Source organism: Diprion similis, chromosome 1 (genome assembly GCF_021155765.1).
Source record: "Diprion similis isolate iyDipSimi1 chromosome 1, iyDipSimi1.1, whole genome shotgun sequence".
NCBI lineage: Eukaryota > Metazoa > Arthropoda > Insecta > Hymenoptera > Diprionidae > Diprion > Diprion similis.
This window is the reverse complement of record NC_060105.1, coordinates 13670758-13691420: the sequence shown is the minus strand read 5'-3', so window position 1 is coordinate 13691420 and position 20663 is coordinate 13670758. Positions and strand designations below refer to the sequence as shown.

Sequence of the window (20663 nt, the reverse complement as noted above, 5' to 3'; positions counted from 1 at the left end):
ACCTCCATAAAATCACCCAAATTGTATGCGTGGCAACGCTGTATAACCAGCAATAAACTCACTAGAACGATCCTCCGAAATCTCGTAAGACTAATATTTTCTAATTGTAAAGGAAAACTATTATCCCCAATACGCGGGTACAATTTTTAGAAATATCATTAGTTAACACCGGAACATTTAATTTATCAAACCAATACCTTATAGCAACAGCATTCTAATAATGCTGAGACATTTATTAAACAAACCCTACAATTCAGACCACCACAAACCTATGTTAATTTATAAGGTATAAATCAAAGAGTACTCTTTGGTACAAATAAGATCATAGATCCATAAGCCACGGCATAGCATAATATACCGATACACGTAGCAACAGGACGCTTATAAAAGAAAGTTGCCTACCATACGGCGTTTCGAACAGGATTCTACAAATCATACTGGATAATTTGTATTCAATACATTGAGCTCTATATAGCATTGTTTAAAACTATATTGTATTACAGTTTGGTTGTATCTCCGAGGTAATATGGTGTATACCACAGGCTGCTTACAATGCGGGTCCAAACTTCGTGCTCGCAAATGGTATAAGTATTAGTGTTACATAATAATGATTCAATATAATGGTGTCAGTTAGTTATAGTACTAATTTAATAATATTATGATTCTCTGTAGTGCGAAGATCTCATAATATGGCTTCAGACTATGATTTATGATTTTTGGTGTTATATTTCATCTAGGGATATTTTGAACATTTAAAAAGGACTATTGACGACATTGAATCCACTAGCAAATTCTCTACCGAAAGTTGTCCCAACTGAACCAGAGAAGAAATTAAAATACCTCTAGTGTATGAAAAATGGCTGAATAACACGGTGGTCTATTTTTGTGGAAAAAAAATTCGTCGACATATTTTTGTTGTTATTTATCAGCAATTACTCGTTATTTAATGGAGAAAGAAAACAATATGTCTGGCATGACATTACGTGAGTATGAAATGAATATCTACTATTTATTTGTTCGAGCACAAAGTATCTATGTACAATTCTTTCCGCATATCATGTATCACCAACATAAATAAACTCTTGAACATAAGTAGTCATATATCCATTTACGAAGAGTTGGGATACAACATTTTTACCATCTCGAATCAGAAATTTTTCCGCTTGGAATGAATCTGAAAAAATTCTAAATCCAGTTCGTAATTCATATGTATACAGATCAACAGTTAATCTGAAATACTCTAAAAAGATTGGAATTAGGAAAAAAGAAATTTTTTACCGATATCAAAATGTCACCAGCAAAACGATTTTTTCACGCTATTTGAAATTTTTTCCTTCACTCCATACTCACTCCATACATATATACTACATAATATATGTATATCTGATATTGTGAAAAATATCAATCACAGAGAAAAATGAAATAGCATATCTCAACATTCTGTAACTTGGATAAACTCGTATGAATTCTACCGCTTTTGAAACTTATCTAAAGTTGTTCCGGTACTGATAACAGAGCTATAACATTATAGTTGTGTGAGTTAGATTTAACAGATGATCGATATGTAGCGTGAAAGAATTTTCTTATTGACTAGAGTTGAAGGGACTTTGCTGTTCAAAGTAGCTTGACAAGGTTGATTGAAAAATTTTCTTGGTGCTTGTTATCGAGTCAGCGAAACTTTGACATACTCAATCTACATGTCATTGCACCCTTTTTTAAATCTTCACAAATTTCCATGTCACTTTGTAGATCAAGAAATATTTCTCAACGAGTTGTAAAATATAACATTTAGATTCAAATTTTGAAATTATGCACCAAAGTTCCCAATTAGCTCTGTAATTTAGGGCTGTTGGAATTAAAGGGTACCGTCGGATAAAAGGTGCATAAGATTTAAATGAAATTCCAATGAATTAAATGTTACAAAAACGTGTTGGGAATATATATTTTTTTTAATGGCATTTCTCTTCTCTTAGAACACTAAAGTTTGGCAGTTGGTATCGTCCTGAAATTCAAAACAGTCAAGTCATGCTCTTGAATAATGCGCTAATGTAGACGAAAGAAAATTTGGATTTTATTAAATATTTTTTTGGCACTGTTTTCAATACTGTTCAGAAAAATTTGACCTTCAAAATTTTGAAGCAATATTAAATACAGATAAAGTACCACCATATAATTTCTCTGAAATTTTTGTAGGTGGGAAATTTTTACCAGTAATAATACAGTGTTTCTAATAATGCTTATACAGCTTTTTCTTCTAAAACATATATTTTTCAAAAACACTCAGATACAATTGACGGACAAGCTACTGTTATTTTTGCAAACAAGCTGCACTGCTCGCCAGCTGCAAATTGTGAAAGTATACTTCAGTTCAACTTATTCTAAGAAAATTTGTAACGATAAAAACTAAAATTATTCAACGATCTATGAATAAAAAAATTATATCTCTTATACACCTAGAAAAATATCTGAATTTTTTTTAATTCTAAGAATTTTTCGAGAGTTTCGTTTTATGGGGATGAATTGAGATAATAAATGTTGAAAGACGAGTCACTATCGTACAATTTTAAAATGACTTTGAAGAAGATGAGTTTTTTTAAATATGAGTGCATTATTGTTCCACTAGTATTTTTTACAATTTTTTTTCTGGATTTTCAATACCATTATGTAGCAGTTGCCAATCCTTCGCTTGCAAGTACGCAGCGGCAGCAGGGTTTGGTAGCACACTTATAGTTAGGCGTCGAAAGCACAGATGATATTCACTGCTTATATCTCGGTCGAAGAGTTTTATTAAGTTTTGACTCCCACACTAAGGTCCGATTGGCACCGTTCTATTTTACCTGTATTTTGAAAGTACGTTAATGTATGGGTATTTTGTTTTTTATTCATACTTAATTATCATTTATAGTTTGATAAGTTTAGGGTCAGTCTGACCCTAGTGTGGCAGCAGTGTGATTCCAGAGACATGTGGAAGTTAAGGGTTAAGTTTCAAACATGCTTTTATTGTAAATTAACAGACATGTACTTGGCAGTATTATGTGATTTGAATCTTTTTTAATAAAGGATGAGAATATTTATGTTGCTGTGTTTTGTGAAATGTCATTGTTTGTATAAGGTATTACATGCATACATTTTTGATCAAAGAAGGTATTTTTGTGGATGATTACCACATTTTAAATCTACTTAGCGAAAAGTTTTTGCACCAAAGGTGCTTGTTGGGGGGATATCACTACTTTTTGTACAAATTTATTTGTTACTCGTTCTTATGTATAAACTACTTTTGGTAGACATCGATAACTTCGAAATTGGAGAGAATGATTTGGGAACATTATGGTTATTTCAAAACGGTTTCATCGCAGCATGTATTTCGTTTGATGAAGGTGCTATAGATTGTCAAACCAAGTTTGCCTGATTACATGAGAATAAAGTTAAACTTCGCAAGACTACTAGCTTCGTGTCTAGTACCATTGACAGCTCCGTAGTTTATCAAACCAATTTAATGTAGTTAGATACATATGACTAATTTGTATATTCTTACTTACAATTATTTATCATGGAATTTCGATATCAACACCGAATTGAGTTTTTGATTAAAGTTTATCGATAGGAACTTTAGGTAAATCTCATTTCTGAATCAGGAACTACGAAATTAAAAATTGGTTAACAAACATTACATACCACACGACTTGATTGTTGAAAGCTACACAAGGTCAAAAGTAAATATGGAAGAATTTCTCCATCTTGTGAACTTTTACTTCGAAGTGACCAACATCTAATTACATGAAAGTCAATTTATATGAAACTTTGCTGTTAAATTTGTATCACAATAATTTTGCTGAAAGATTTGACTTCAAATTCTGAATGTGTAAAAATTTTAAAACTTCCTAAAGTGATATTAAAAAATCTGTGTTTGTTGCATCATAAAGTTGTACAATGAAATCTGTGGACGGATTCAACGATGATGGTCGAAGGGGCGACTTTCTTTGAAATCATAAACAATTCTCAAGTGATCTTCTGGTGATTTTCCATAATCATACAATGTATCCCACAAAGCATGCTATTCTGCGCCATACAAATTTTCTACATCAAACTCAAAATAATCGCCAGTTGGTCAGACTTATCAATAGAATAATTTTTTGATGATCATTTGACAGGCAACTCTCCTTTTATGTGAAATATACCTCATAAATTTTTACACGTACATTTTAGAGCACGCTCAAATGCTTCCTTTTTCATTATCCCGATTATTTCAACACAACTGTGCTCTTATAACCTTAAAAGTGAAGGTATCATCGTTGAATTAAGCTAAGCCGTACTCGGTCCAATTTCTACGCTGAAACATTATTATGGATGAAAAAAATCCATGCAAATGATTTATTAACCGATTTATTTCTTACATTTGCGAATTTTTTTACATTGGCTCTGATATCGGATTGTTAAGAAATTTAATCGTATATCGCAGCAGGGTGACACTCAATGATTCAATATAGGACCTTTATTCGACAACCCATTGATTACCACCTGAATCGAGCTGGTCGATGAAGTAACGAACCCACCCAGTAAACACTAGTGTCTGAAAGTTGCCTTTAACGCGATCTAGCAGTCCTACCTTTACCGATCGAGCGAACTCATCAGTTTTCTTTCTATATTAAATGAACGAATCATCGGAATGGGTTGAAATTTTGAGGATGCATAGATGTTTTGTAACGGAATCGAGGAAGGTTATTTATATTCCAAAAATCGTGAAAAAAATGTGTGGTTTTTTGACACGTATCGCTATTCCGACATTTCACGCATTTCAAGGGCAAAAAAGTGCATATTTGAGGGACCTTTCTTCATTCTGGAAAGAATGAGGAGTAAAATGAGCCATCGTGAGACTGTTTTAATACAATATTGAGGCCGCTACAAGAAAACTAGTAATTACAATAATTTCGTAAATAAAAGATGCTCTCGCGATCACCCGAGTGTTCCGACCAAGGAACATTCCAACCAAGGAACGCTTGGCCGTACCGACCGTTCGCTCGGTCGGTAAAGGTAGGACTGCTACATCGTGTTAAGGTGCTTATAAAACCCGTTGTATACCTCGAAAACGCGGGGATGCAAGACTCCTTTACCGCTTAAGCGATTAGAGTGAAACTTGGGCAATTAATGCCTTATTTTGGAAAAAAGTAGAGCGTCTCTTTACTTTTTCAAAAAAAGGAAAAAAAAATGTACAGATTAGTTACCACCCACAGAAATTGGCCAAATTTTCACAGTTGCACTGAATAGATCGAACAATTCGGTATAAAGCCACTCGGCGGTGATGAAACACACATTTTGAGCCCAGTCCCATGAGATTTGATGGCGAATTGACGAAATGGCAGCTGACCTGGTTTTCGCTTACGAAGAACACTGAAATCTCATTTTGGTGACATTTGTCGGTAATTTCTTACCGACATTACACGCATACATTACCGGCATGCGCGTAATGTCTGTAACAAATGTCGCCAAAATGAGATTTCGGTGTTCTTCATAATCGAAAACCAGATCAGCTGCCATTTCCTCATTTCACCATCAAATCTCATGTAACTGGGCTCAAAATGTGTGCTTCATCACCGCCGAGTGGCATAATACCGGATAGGTCGATCCATTCAGTGCAACTGTGAAAATTTGGCCAATTTCTGTGAGTGGTAACCAATCTGTAAAATTTTTTTCAAAATTTTGAAAAAGTAAAAAGACGCTCCACTTTTTGCCAAAATAAGGCATTAATTGCCCAAGATTCACTCTAATCGCTTAAGCGGTATAAGAGTCTTGCGTCCCCGCGTTTTCGAGGTGTACAACGAGTCTTTATAAGTACCTTAAGAGCATGAGCACTCCTACCCTTACCGATCGAGTAAACTCACCCTTTTTCCTCTTACATTAAATAAATAAACGAACGGAAAGGGTTCAAATTTAGACGGCGTATCACTCTTTCGGAATTTAAAAAAATTACTTAAATCCCGAAAATCGTGTAAAAAATGTGTGGTATTTTGACATATGTCACTATTCCCACATTTCCCGCATTTCAGGGGCCAAAAAGGGCATATCTCAGATTCTCTCCGAAATGGCGGAACGTATCTCAGGTATGCCTTTTTTTGTCTAAGATTCAAGATGTCTGTTTTCAAATAACGTACCGACATGATTAAATGTCGTCTTTTGGTTGACTTCCAGATGACGTTCGTAGACTAAAGTTGCCTTTTTGCGAGCCCAACCGACAACTTATAGGCAATATATAGTAACCGAATATCCATCTATAGGTATGTTGCCTTTTTCTCGTCTGTAGGATGGTTCAAAAATGACTTTACGACACGACTGATAGTTGACATTTAGACATCTTGCTGTACTTGAAAAAGGAATCTTGGAGTAATCTGAATGTTTTTCACGCGGGTAGCTGGACGTTGTCTTTAAATTGTGACGTATTATTTGACGTTATATTTCGACATATACATTTATCTTTATTACGTAGGAAGATGTATAAAATGTATTCTATAGGATGTAGCGTATTTTATTCGATTGCGTTTATACAATAATGATAAACGATATTTCATAGTTATGATTACACAATTTCCAAGTTTTCTATACTTATATAAAACAACTTGAAGCTTATAACACAATCAAACACTAAAGATTAATTTGTAGTTGACAATGAAGGGAACAATATTATATCTTGTTTACATATAAAGATTTTTAGTTTTTCATATTTAATCATAATCTAAAGCTTTCACATCTTTAAACATATAAAATATAGGGCGAGGACGGTTTCTACAAGTTGCAGTCCTACAAGTTCGTCCGAAAGGTTCGTTTCTACAAGTTGCGTTTCTACAACCGAGCGGTTCGTTTCTACAAGTTCGTTTCTACAAGTGATGGTCAAATGATTTCAATTAAATTGAATTAGATTAAATTAAATTGAATCAAAATGTACGAAATCGACAATTAAATGTATCAGAAACGAACTTGTAAAAACGAACCGCTTGGTTGTAGGATCCCCGCTTGTAGAAACGAACCGCTCCGTTATAACGCCACTTGTAGAAACGAATCGCTTGGTTGTAGGAACGCAAAGAATCGAACTGTTAGATATTGCCACTTGTAGAATCAAACTAGTAGAAATGATACCCCCTCGGTGATACCTCTGTGAATTTTTGGTCAGCCATATAAAGCTCTGTGCTGAATACCTTCGTTATTAGAAAATGCGCACTTGATTTGTTTGGAGATGAGTTTCCTGGATAGCCAATCAGAAGTTAATTTATTGATCTCATTTTGTAAAGTGTATATTAAGTCGGATTTTAGTAACGTTATAAATGTTGGTGTCGGCCACTTGCTCAAGCATTTTTTTAATATAATTAAGTTTAGAGATAGCTACTGTAGTTTTCGCTTTGTTTGCTTTGACGAATATTAAATCTGGGTTGGCTCGATGAAAAGCTTTAACACTGGTTTATTTTTGAAATTTTTGATTTTGTTGGTGAATTTTAGTCTAGCTTGGTTACGCAAGACAGTTTGAATGGCAGTGATGTTCGACTCATAGTGAATGATTAATTTGTTCACAAGCACATTATCCTTTTTGACGGATAAACTAAAATTAGGGTGAAACTCTAATATGTCCGCTACGTTAGATGGAATATTTACATCTTTTCTTTTATTTTATGTTTGTAACTTTGTTTCTTGATCGAAAGGCCGCAATATATATGGTTAGTTGAACGCCTATTGCTCCAAGTTCCACATTTAAGTTTGTTATTTTTAATATCGGTTTCTTTTCTTCAAGTATCCACTACAATCTCAATGTAATTTTTTTAATCTGGTATGTAGATTTGGTTCCCTGTTTATATAGAATAAATCCCTGAGGAGGGCCGGTACCAAGCGTCGAAACGTTGGACAATTCCTGTTTCGATTTGACCTACCTATCTAAGGAAAATTCTTCACATCCGTATTTGCGGTTAAGATTCTAGTTATCATCTTCTATCCATACCGACTACTAGATAAAAAAAAGGGGAATACAAGGGATGACTTCATCCTTCATAAAAATATGATAAAACTTTGGTGTTTTTAATTTGAATCGATGTATGAACATTTCCATCAAGCAAGCTTGATAGAAAACTGAAATTTCCGTTTCTAAGTTGCTGTGGTATATTTCTTCCGATTTCGGAGAGCAAGTGAAACCTCGAGTGAAACCTAATTAGCCATTTGAGAGTACGGAACGCTAAAATTATGGCTAAATATTGTATTCTTTTATTTGTTCCGAATCCTGGGATCACACAAAGGAGGTTCAATTTAGCAGAAAGTTAACGTAGACTTACGTTAACATTGAAATAATTTATATTTTACATCAGTGATCTTTAATGATACACCAATATTTTTACCATCTACATAAAATATTCGGTAGTATCGACAAAGATTATTTGTTGAGTTGTAAATGTAGTGAAATTATGCAATTCTTTACAAAATTCTACACTTGTATATGCTTATGCAGTAATACAATGGGCAAAACAAAAATTTGCATTCAAAAATCGGATGATAAACGTCGCCATTAGCTGCTAATTTGGTTGGCAAATATTATTATCCCATTACTCTGGTAGATTCGGGTGGCTGTTATTATTTATTTTTTTGGGGTTAAAAATCACTAATTTCCTACCTCCATAATTTCAGATCATAATAAGTTATAGTACCCACGCATTACTTCACCGTGTATTATATCACACTCAGTTACTCTCCTCTTGCGAGTGCTACCCCCACTACCTGCTAACTGACGTTGTCTTTCTCTTTTTCGCGTGCGCTTTGGTTCTCTCTCCAGCTCGAGTATCAAAATGGGCGATGCTTTGGAGACTCCCGACCGCAGAGTGGGGGGCTTGCCATATATTACAATCTATTCCCCTACACCCCCGAGCTATTTAATATAACTCGCGGGTACTGTATTACGTCTAAAATGAGATGTTATTTCAAATTTAACATTTTTTAACATTGGTGTACATTTTTGTTTGGTTTCATTATATAGCTGAGGAGGTAACAAAGCATGGTTTTCGGAAACGTATGTGGGACTATATGATGAAAAACGAGCTTGCTAACTTTCCACTTAGTGTACACAATCGTATACCAAATTTTGATGGAAATGCCGAAGCGGCGCTGAAATTGTCCGAGTTGGATGAATTTAAACGAGCAAGAACGGTCAAAGTTAATCCTGACAAGCCGCAAGAAACAGTTCGATTTTTATGCCTTGAGGCAAACAAAAACATCCTGGTACCAATTCCAAGACTCAAGTCGGGCCTCTTTCAACATGTCGTACCGCCGAGTGGTGCGACTAAAGAAGAATTAAAAATTGCAGCTACGCGCCGCGGACTGGAACAATGGGGAAAGCCTGTGGGCTTAGATTTAAAAATGAAGGTAAATTAGATGTTAATTATAGAAATAAGACTATTGCAACTATGTGAAGTAGAAGTTCGTAACATTAGTATAACGATGAATTTTCTGGCAAATTTGTGATTTCACCACTTCAGGATTGTTTAAAATTCAGTTATAAATTATACCAAGAAAAAAAAATGCTTTAAATAATTCTAAATTTACAATACATACAGTGATTATGTACGAGGTTGAAGTCAGTAACGTTATCGTAACGTAACATTGGGAAAAAATGACTATTTTCTTACGTTGACAATGATTTTGATGGAACTAAGATTTCAAAATATGAGTATGTTTTATTTTATTACGGTTTATTGAATTTCAAACAGTTCCAAAATCGCAAAATGACGGTTTTTGCTTAGCATGAATTGTTACGCTAACGTTGCCAACTTCATTCATTAATAGTTTGTCGCTTTGTCATATATCTTTGATGAACATACACTCATATAGGTATATTCACCAAAATACACAGAGAGACTTAGGGTCTCAATATTTTCTTTATTGCTTATTCATAATTACAGAAGAATGTACGGATTAAGTAATAATCAAGGTACTATAATAGTCATTCCTATGATGTAGGAGATCATAGTATTTTTATATAAATGATTATAATCTTGTCGAACAAGTTAGAACTTTACGTTTATAAACAGTATTATTTTTTGGTAGGAAATTTGGAGTGTGAAAAACTGATAGGGATAAGTAATAAGGTTTCTTAAAGTAACTCTGAAAATAAGTACAGTTCTACCTCGTTATGAGACTTCTCGTTATAATAGAGTTCCCCTTCGTTTCGCTTGAACGAGTTTTATAGCTTTCCCCCTCTACCTGTGTACCTAAGGTCTCCTAACTTTGGAGCAGACTCCTCGTTACATAATAACAGAACGTGCGATTGCGTTGGATCATACGTGTTTAGACACCGAATTCGAATGTACAACTTTGATTTTCTTATACTTACACATGTGCGATTCCCAAGCTTTCGAGGCAGTGGTGGGGGAATACTCCGGTGACGAATTTCTTGGAATCTTATTTTCCTAACCGCCCTGAAACTCTTGTATAACGAGATACTACTGTATTTTGAACAATACAAGTTGTCACCATTGTACGAAACTTCAACATTCTCAACAAGAACGTGGATTAAATTGAATGACACTTATACTTTCGAAAACTGAGACTTCAGATGAATCCTAAAAGACTATACGAAAAATTTTCAAATGTTTCCAAGCTATTCCGATTGTACCCGACGGCCAAACTCCCTAGTTAATTAGTTCGTGCCAATTTGGGATGCGCCCGCGATGTCCCACGTGTGAAGTGCAAAATGATTTTCTAAGTAGCTGTGTCTTTTTCGCAGTTTATATGCTGACTTGGGGTTGTTGAGTTGTAGAAGAAAGAGGTGTGTGTGTGTATCAAACGACTGTTAAAGTAGTTTGCAAATACCTACCACCTAGTAATAAATGAGTGGTCATTGAGGTTGAGAATGTCATATCAAATACCGGCCTTTTTTAGTGTAAACTAAATTTTCTTTACATTGCTTTACATATATCGGATGAGTTGATTTGTAAATGTCAAGGTACATTGTCGTTTCGATTATATACATAAATGTAGAAAGTGTTTGATAACCCGGTGAAGATGGCGTTGAACCAGTGGTCCAGGTAAGCATCGTCACAGAGCCTGTTAGTTTCAACGGACATGTAGATCGCAAAATTCTTCGATTAGGTTTATGCGTACTATAATATAGTAGTCGTAAGCCATGGTTACTCGGAACACAATGTGACTCCCGTTTTTTGTATAGTGGTTTACAAAAAATGTAGTGCGTTGATATCGTACGTGCAAAACTTTTGTTTCGCTCTTCTTTCTAAAGAACGATACTGATTTTCGTTATTAGGGTTAATTGCAATATATTATTAAACAGAACACTGTACTTAATACAATTTGCTTGTGAGAGATCAGTACATATTAAGTGAGTTGTCGTATAAGAATAGGATCGAGTACAAGGCTTGTACGGGAGTGTAGATTTGGTCGTAATCGAACAGCAAGTGAGTAGGTGCAAGTCCCTTAAAGTTCTTGGCTAAGTTTGATACAGGTTTTACAGCATGCGTATAGAGCTTTGTGCGTATTGTGGTTTAGGGTTTCTGAGGTCTCCGGTATAGGAAAGCGGATTACCTCGTTGACGTTCTCCGTGGGGAATTATTTAGCTCTAATGTTAGAGAAAAACGGGCAGCGGTCGAGGAATAGCAAAACGGACTCGACTTTTTCCAAATGGCAGAATCGGCAGTTTCTTGTCGAGTAAAGTTTGAAAGTGTCGCCATTTATAGTAATGTTGCTTGCATGTATGCTAGCGAGCCTCAGCTGAGTTGTCATTTTTGTGATATGGAAAGTGTTCTGTACGAAAAACTCAGGCCAGGACGCTAATGGAGGCTTGATTAGAATATTCTGGTAGGCTAAATAGTATGTATATCTGGCAATATCCTGTGTGCAGTGGTGATCACGGCGTTCTGCAATAAGCACAACCTTCTTTTCCTTTTAGAAATCCACCCAGAGGTTTTGTAGCATGTGGCCCTCGTTGATAAGTTTCAGGTGTTCTTTAAATTAGCTGAACTAGTTTAGCTTAGTTGAGTCAAATGGTGATTCAGAGAGCGCGAAAAGTATTAAAAAAACACAACTCAGACATGCGTTGCGTTGCCATGTCAAGTATTTTGATGACTCAGGACACGGCTGCCTTAAACACCACCGTGGACACGTCGGATAATGCTTGTTCTAGTTCCTCGCCGTTATGGAGAAATGTCTGCGGAGTTTTTCTGCGTCCTTGTTATATTGGAAGGACTTTGGTTTTCACCGTATTGGCTATCCAGACATCTAGGTTGCAGTATTCTTCAAGGTTTAAAAAAAAAATTGCATATGGGAGTAAGAGTACATCACTTCCATCAAAAAGATGCCCTCTACTCCATTGTTATCAAGAATTCTTCAACATCGACCAGGTATAAGATAAATAGAAGTGGGCTGAGTATTTCCCCCTGAAGAATGCCTTTTGTAATGCCAATTGGAGATGAGAGGAGACTCTTACTTTTAATTTTCATGTTGATGTTTTTGTACAGACTTTTCAGTGTGTTAAACATCTTTGAGCGGAGTCCCAGCTTAGCAAGTTCGCTTCATAGTGTAGCGTGGGGAACAGAGTCTAGTTTAAAGTCGATATAGATTACGAAGTTGGTGATGTTTTTGAATCAAGATTGCCTTTGCAGTAGATGTAAGAAGTGAAAATACGTTATTTGTATATTTTTTGCCTGGTTGAAAACCGACTTGGGTTTCTGGAAGAAGATTCTTGTTTTCGGCCCATAGTTTTATTTGACGATACAGTATCTGCGTTAGGATTTTGGTTATGCTGTTCACGAGCGCAATACTCCTATAGTTGTTGGGTCCCATTGGTTCACCTTTTTTATGTAGCATTGTCATGATTACTTGAGACCATTCAGGTGGTGTTGTCTCTGATTTCAGTACTTTATTGAAAAGCACTAGGATATATAGCATCCAATTTTCCGGAAGTGCTTTATAGAATTCATTTGCTATTGCATCGGCGCTGGCAGCTTTGCCGTTTACATTTACCGATGGTCTCTCGGAGTTCCTCGATGGTTATTTCTGCGTGTAGTAGTGGCTTATTTTCAGAGAAGGGTGTTCCATGCGAGGGCTTGCTTGGGTAAATTTCCTCTTAGAATCTCCCATTCGTTTAATGGTATTTGTGATTTTGGCGTAAACTTTTTCTGGATAGCGTTTACTGCAGCCCAAAATTCAGCTGGGTTTGTCGCATTGGAGAATTTTTTCCGCGAGGATTCTTCATAGTCGGATTTTTTCTTCTTCAGATGAGAGTAATGTTCTGCTTTAAGGTTATAATATTCCGTCCATAGAGAGACCTGTGCAGGGTCGCCCTTACAGCGTGAGAGACTGGCATCCAGTGACCGCTTCAGGGAAAACAGGCATCGTCAAACCAAGGGTTACTTACTGGTTGTTTCGAATTTGATTTTACATTCGGGTAAGCAAACTGCAGTTAGTAGCCGGAGTATTAATGCCTTGGTGTAGATTTTTGTAGAGTTGCTCTACCGTGTAATCCTGGAAATTCTCGGTTACATTAGAACGGAGCGCTGGTCTCAGAAGATTATCGAGACAGCGACGCCGCTATCTGCGAAGCCCAGGTTGCCCACACGAGCGTTGAAATCGCCGCCAATATCATGGATACTGCTAAGCAGTGATTGAAACTCGTTTAAAATAGGCGTAAAAATTTGCCAAGCCTTACCATTTAACTTTTGTAACTATCCATAGATCTGAACAGGCTAAGGTAGTGGATAACAAGTTTGTTATGATGAGAGAAATCAGCCCGCTGCTGGGCCTACTTTTACCCGATTCTGATTTGGAAGCAGGGATCTATGAATTTTGCCAGCTGTAGTCAAGAGGATTGAAAAGGATGCCATAGTAGTTTTCCATGCTTCTGATATGCCTAAAAAATCTGGGCTCGATGTGCTTAGCAAGTCTTCTGACATTCTTAATCTACGTATGTTCTAAAAAGTGACCTTCAGACAGAGCCTGCGGGTTACATGTGTGTGCTTAGGTCGTTTTTTGATAAGGCTGTACCCCTACGTATTCGGCTCCATTTGAGATATCCCGGGTGTCATTTGCGGTGGTTTCGAGGCAGAGTGAGAAGCATTTGTGTTCTGAGGTCCTGAGCTCTGGACCAGCGACTGAGTCTTGGAGGCATAGCTATATGCTACGGTGTTTGTTTTTTTTTAGCGATAGGGTCTTCCTCGGGGGTGAGGTCGTGGTCGATGTAAACTGGATCTCTAAATTGTCTTTTATTTTTCATGGTGGTCTTTTTCGATGCGAGGTCATATAGTGTGACTTGAATTTGTCTCTTATTTTTACGATTATTACTACATTGGTGAGACAATCATGCAATTTAAAGTTTGAGGCAAGAAAACTAGAGACCGTGGTCTTTAATGTTGCTTGATCGAAAGAGAAACATCTCGCGATAATGTTTTTGAATATGAGTTGACTTTCGATGGAGTTCAGCGTAGTATTTATGATCGTATTTTAAAAAGACGCTAATTGGTTTTAGTTCACGGAATTAGTGCTATATGTAGTAGAGTTTTCTGTATCTTACACTCAATCTTTGAGCCCATCAATTTCTTTTTTGAAGTTCGCATTTCCGTCGGCAAGATCTTTTTCGATCATCTCATATCGTTTGTTATTTGCTTCTTTGATCTCGTGTATTTCATTCAAGAGCTCCCCCTTCATTTCTGTTAGTTCTTATCCTACTGTCTCCATGATTCCAGTTTACTCAGTAATGCATTCCATGCTTTTCTATTAGTGTCCAGCATCTCAGGGTTGCTCCTGGCGCGTGAAGTATTTGGCGGCGAGCACGTTAAGTGATTTTCGTTTCGAAGGTGAGCTACTTCTAGTGCTGAGGTCTTGGTCTCTTGGCCTTTTTTGTGCAATGTTTTTCTGTAGTGTTTTTAAGAAGAAGGCCGGTAATGTACCAATTGAATTTGCGTCTATCTCGGGAACCCGGTCAGCCTTTGATCGACGTTCCTTTGACCTGCGTCTGCTCTTTAATGGAGACCTCACATTGTCTGTTTTGATAGAATGGAGCTTGGTCACTAGAGATTCGAAAACGAATAGTGGGGAAGGCAGATTTAGACTTAAATTTTCCGTACTATGTGATTTGAGAAGAGTGGGGTTGTCTGTCGCTGTCATATGCAGGGAGATTTACAATCTGTCAATTTAAACTCGTTCTCAGTCGGTAAGGGTGGAGCAGCAGTGGACAGCAAAGCACCTTAGGCAAGGTGTAGCACACACGTACAAGAAGCAGTGCACGTGTAAAGCAGGCGGAGAGATGTCAATGATAGTTACGAGATTATGTAGGGCAGCCAGGCCGGCGTTCAGATAAAAGCGAATAGCAGAGTTTCAAATTATGGAGCCGTCAAACCCTATTGGGTGCACGATGGATTGCATTAAGGCGCAAGCGAGAGGTCCTGTAATAAAAGTGCCCGGAGACAGGAAGCGGCACAAAGAAAGCAGAGTAGTAGAAGTAAATGTTCGGGCGTACTAACCGGAACCGGATATCCAAAAAGTTTAATATAATGATTTGCAAATACTGTTATTCTTTCAATGTAAGCCAATATTCTTAGGAGTCATTCAAAAAGAAGATATTAACTTGGCATTCTTAACAGTCACTATGCGAATTTTTGTACTGTGTGTGCGTGCGAAAACGGGAAAGGTCGAAAAGGGAAATGCGTCGTGGGTTTTGCAAGTTGCAGGTAGGCCGGCGTAGAGATAGCGAATTACGGATATTGACCTTACTTGGATGATCGAGGGCGTAGCTCCCTCTCTTTCTTTTTGCTGGGGATGTTGCCCTGAGCGTCGGATGTCTCCATTTACTGTGTGCAGGGTATCAAAACTGTCTTCACAGTCCGAGGACTGGTGGTTTAGTGAGTCCTCGGACCGTGAAGACAGTTTTGATACCCGACTCGGGTTGCCTCGTTCCCGCTTGACCCTGGTCGGCTCCGCTCGGCGGGCTTGGCGTTTATTGTGATGTGCACTTGGTGGTGCAACGTCACACATGAACATCGATGATCTGTAAATTTGTACATTTCACCGTAATTATGGATAAGCAACAAAGCAAAAATCGATGCCTAAAGTCTTTTCATGCATGTCTTTTTCGACAGAAGGTGCTGCAACATGTTGAACTCCGTTTGCATAATAAATTGTACCAATTGTATTAAAGCGATGAATTATTGATTGATATAGTTATCGCCGCACATGAATCGCATTCAAAAATGGTGATGAGAAAAATGAATGGCAAAGTGTATAGAGCTAGGTGGTCTGTTGGTGCGACTTTCAAACCAAGCAACCACTATTAGATGCTGGGTCTGATCCCCGGTTCCGTTGTTGATTCAAAGTTTTCAAATTTTTTCAAATTTACGGATTACTAACTTCAACCTCGTCATAAAATAAAGGGTGAAATATATTTTAAGGGTGTATTTCTTTGATTCGTTATTCAGATTGACCTGGTAGTCTTGGGATCAGTATGCGTAAGCCCTAAGGGGTATCGGATTGGCAAAGGTGAAGGGTTTGCAGACTTGGAATATGCTCTAATGTCAGAGATGGGTGCTGTGAATGATGACACTGTCGTTGTAACAACGGTCCATGATTGTCAGATCGTAAACGACCTTCCTGCAGAATTGTTTCAAAAATATGACGTACCGGTAGACATAATAGTGACGCCCAGTCAAACTATAATTGTTAATCCAAAGCTTAGAAAGCCAGATGGCATTATTTGGAATATTCTGAGTGAAAGAAGACTCAAGTCTATGCCGATACTGCAGCGATTTAAAGAAATACAAGAAAAGTGAGTAGTAATAATATTTTTACAGCATCTACTCGGAAAGATCAATTTTCAGAGGCTCTGAAAGGTGTATAAAGTGCCTTATTTCCAAATAGTGCAGCGAAACAATCTTGACATGTGCACAACTAAAGTGTTAAATTTTACACACACAAGTGGCACAATGTTGTCCGATGATATCCAAAACGGTCTCCGAGAAATGTTACGGACAACTATTTTCGCATAAAGAACAATATCTGTTTTTTAGATCAAAATTATCATTAACATCCCTCAAAATAACTACTTTTTTCGTTCAAAATCACTAATGTCCTCCCAAAATAACTACGTTTTCCGTCCAAAAAGCTGCCATTTAGTCCGACTTAAAAGCACCCTTAAAAAAGTACTGTCAAGATGACAAGTACCCATGAGCGAAACCACAGCTGAATATAATCCGTAAGACTGATGGAACGGCACAACATTCAAGTTATCAGACGATTGCTTTTGAATAGCATTTGGCAATACAATAGCAAGGATGCCGTAAAGAAGCCGATAAAACGAATAAAGTTACGTAATCTAAATGATATCAGAACGCTAGGTGTTCAAGATATACTTAATGTTAGGTCCACTGATCATTAAAGTGACTGCTGAGATCAATATTCCATATACATATTTGCAACGCAGTCACGAATTCGACATCGAATTGAGAAAGTTTATAATTACGCGAAAATGATGTTCTACCGACACTTAATTCTATTATTACTGGACAAGTGTAAGACATTTCCGGGAAACTAAATGAGACATTATTACAAAATGATTCCAGAAAAATGTAATCAATTTGTGTGAAAATAAAATGTATTATCTTCCAGATAACTTTCACGTCTATGACAAAAATTTTTTTGCTTATTGACATCTTCATGAAGTTAACAAACGACGTCCATTAGATAATTTGATGTGACAAATGTTAGCCAACTCTTTATACGGGTTATTTCACTGTAATATTTTTGTCATTTTGTCGGTAACAGCATTATGATAGCAAAAAGTATGTTAGTAAAGTCAAACTCTTGATTATATCATGATAATTTTTGAAGTCACACTATAAATGGCAACTTTTAGGTGTCCATTAGTAACTTTTACCTTTTGGGTATGCTAGAGTTTTCTTTGGCAAACGCGCTCTTTCGAATAAGTCAATTTTATGTGCAGTATCATTGAGTGTAAGTTGCCTAACCCCAATTTTACGCGCCGTCAGTGACACCTTCATTGTTTCTTATTGTCAAATTGAACTTGCCTTTACCATTGTTGGAAAAAAGCGTGTGTCACAAGTGCGGTTCGGCGATTTTATTCGTCTGATCACCACCCTCGCTTCCCTCGGGCGACAAACATCATACTTGTAGTTGCGCTTTATTTCTAGCCTTGATAAAAAATGGAGCTACTAAATTTTCCACGCGTTTAAATATAATGTTTGTAGAACTTGCATATCAAAATATTTTGTTTAATGGTTGTATCACTTCGAAAAACCCATATTATTTTCACTGTTAATAATTTGTTTTAGAGAAGGTAAAGTAATTGTGTTGAAAGAAGTTGACTCAGACGTGGGGACAAGCCATTATGAGAGAGACAATCGTAGACGATTGAAAGTTAGGAGACGGACCAAGTCAAAACAGGAAGGTACGGATTCAGAGGCAGCAAGAGGAGACAAGGAAGAAGGATCAACTCCACGATTTTCTAAGAGGAAGCAAAATTGGAAGCGTAGGGGCGACGGAGATTATGGTTCTCCTACTGGCAGGGTAAAAATGATTAATCTGACAAATATGTTGCTGGCGATTGCTTGTGTTCCACAAAAATAATTTGATTCCAGGAAAATGAGACAGAAGCAGGAAGAGAAAAATCAGGACAACGTCGCAGACCTTTGAAACCCCGTTCTAAGCCACAAATTGATTTTTCTTTGAAATTATCGAATATTGCGCCTGATGTTCGTGTTAGAGACTTGAAAAATGCATTGATTGTACGTGGGGTTAAACCAAGCGATATAACCTGGAGAGGACATCAAGGCTTTTGTTATTTGCATTTTGGGAAACTAAGGAACGAAAAAACCGAGCTTGATCAGCCTACCCAGGTAGATTCGATAGTAGCCAATTTGCAGGAAATGCATATTGGCGAGTCAGAACATGGTGAAAAGGATTACGTAGTTGTTGAGCCAGCGAAGCCTATAACTAGAATTGAAGTCACAGATGTTACTTCTGTCTAAATGAAACTCTTTCAAAAGTACACATCTGCCATAGCACAAACGCGTGCATTATCCAGTCCAGTCTTCTTTTCATAGACATCTCAAAAGTCATGATAAATGTACGATATTTTTTTTTTTACTTTCTCCTTCAATCACTATAGTGCGTATTTCGTGATGCTGTTCCTCATTCTTTTCTTGCTTGCGTTGAACGCTATGAAAATGAATGATAAGACTGGAATGAGTGTGAGAAACGGAATTAACTGTTTCAGCTATATTAGAAGTTAAAATTGCTATTTTATGATTGCATGTAGGGTAGGGTGGTTCGCAGAAACACGATCTTCCAATTTTTTTCCGCACGCCTTTTGAAAATTTCGAAATGTAAAATGTGTAGTATCTCTACACACACAAGGACGCAACATGCATACACGCACGCACGCACACACACACACAAATTGATAAATTAAGCCGTTTATAATGTGCATTAAAAATGGTATATACATATAATTTTGGTAGGTCCTTGTTTAGGGTTTAGGGATAAATAATTTAAAAACAATTCCGTAATTTTTTCGGAGTTTCATCTCGTTGGGCAGCATAAGGAGTTGAGATAAGAATCTAAAAAAATGACGGAATTGTTTTTGAAGTATTTCGAGTGGATTTGGGAAGTGGTACGGAAAATATTCGCTAACGTCTTTGATAAGGATCATACCCTTCATATATGCTGGAAAATTACGTGGATGCGCACCATAAGGGTCTCTAATTATAGTTAATCCAGTGTACATACACTCTGCGTAGAGCTATGAGTTGCAGATATTTGGATTGAAACCGCTAGTGTGCGGCTGATGTCGCCCCGGTGAAACTCAGAGCTACTCAGAGTGGTTCTCATGGTGCACATTCACGTAATTCCCTGGTCACTAAAATATAATATAACTGAAATGTGCACGAAGATGATGGGGGTAGCATAGACAGGAGTGACCACCCATTTCGTTCTATTAGCTACTGCGTATGCGCTGCATCGTTCAAGCGAAAATGTTATCCACTGTGAAGTCGTGATATCCACTGAACAACGTAAGTCGAATTGTTTTGGTCGAATTTTCCGCAAATCAATTTACCGGCAGAGTCAGAAAATAAAACTGTGTTGAATTTTGTTTTTCATGTGCAAATTTATTTATAACTAAACTCAAAAAATTAGAATTCGGAAAACAAACATTAGAAACAGGTGAAGTTAATGCTGTCACAACAGCCAGATGGTCTAGTGGAGTAAGTGTCTGGCAAAGTATCCATAGATGCCTGGTTAGATTCCTGACTCCGTCGTTCATTTTTCACGTCACGCAGTTTTCGATCAGTTTTATCAGCCATTTCTTACTAGGGAATAGATTTAACTAGAAGAAATTCGAATATCACGAGCCAAGATACCAGCAATTTGAGAAGCGGTTTTATGAACAGCGTTAAAAAAATTAAACAATGGTGTTTTTGAATCTGTTCTAATCTTTTTAGGTTCTGTTTACTCACTCATCAGATCTCCACAGACCGTTGGGAAAAGGTCTGAGAAACTCTATATTATAGGGTAATTATAACGGTTGAATGTAATTCTTCATGATCATCTGTGGTACCATGTACTTACACTAATCTATTTTTATCCGCTCTGAGGATAACTATTTGTAAAGATTGTTTCAGTCT

The 20663-nt window shown here is 37.0% G+C and overlaps 1 protein-coding gene across 1 annotated transcript; it reads left to right on the top strand.

Annotated features, from left to right (window-relative positions):
- Window positions 1-854: 854 nt before the first annotated feature.
- LOC124405456 (methenyltetrahydrofolate synthase domain-containing protein) lies at window positions 855-20396 on the top strand. The gene is made up of 5 exons (XM_046880389.1): window positions 855-983; window positions 9002-9387; window positions 16443-16789; window positions 18312-18546; window positions 18618-20396. Exons 1-5 carry the CDS (start codon window positions 947-949, stop codon window positions 19005-19007), a joined length of 1395 nt encoding a protein of 464 aa, XP_046736345.1. The 5' UTR covers window positions 855-946; the 3' UTR covers window positions 19008-20396.
- Window positions 20397-20663: the final 267 nt, after the last annotated feature.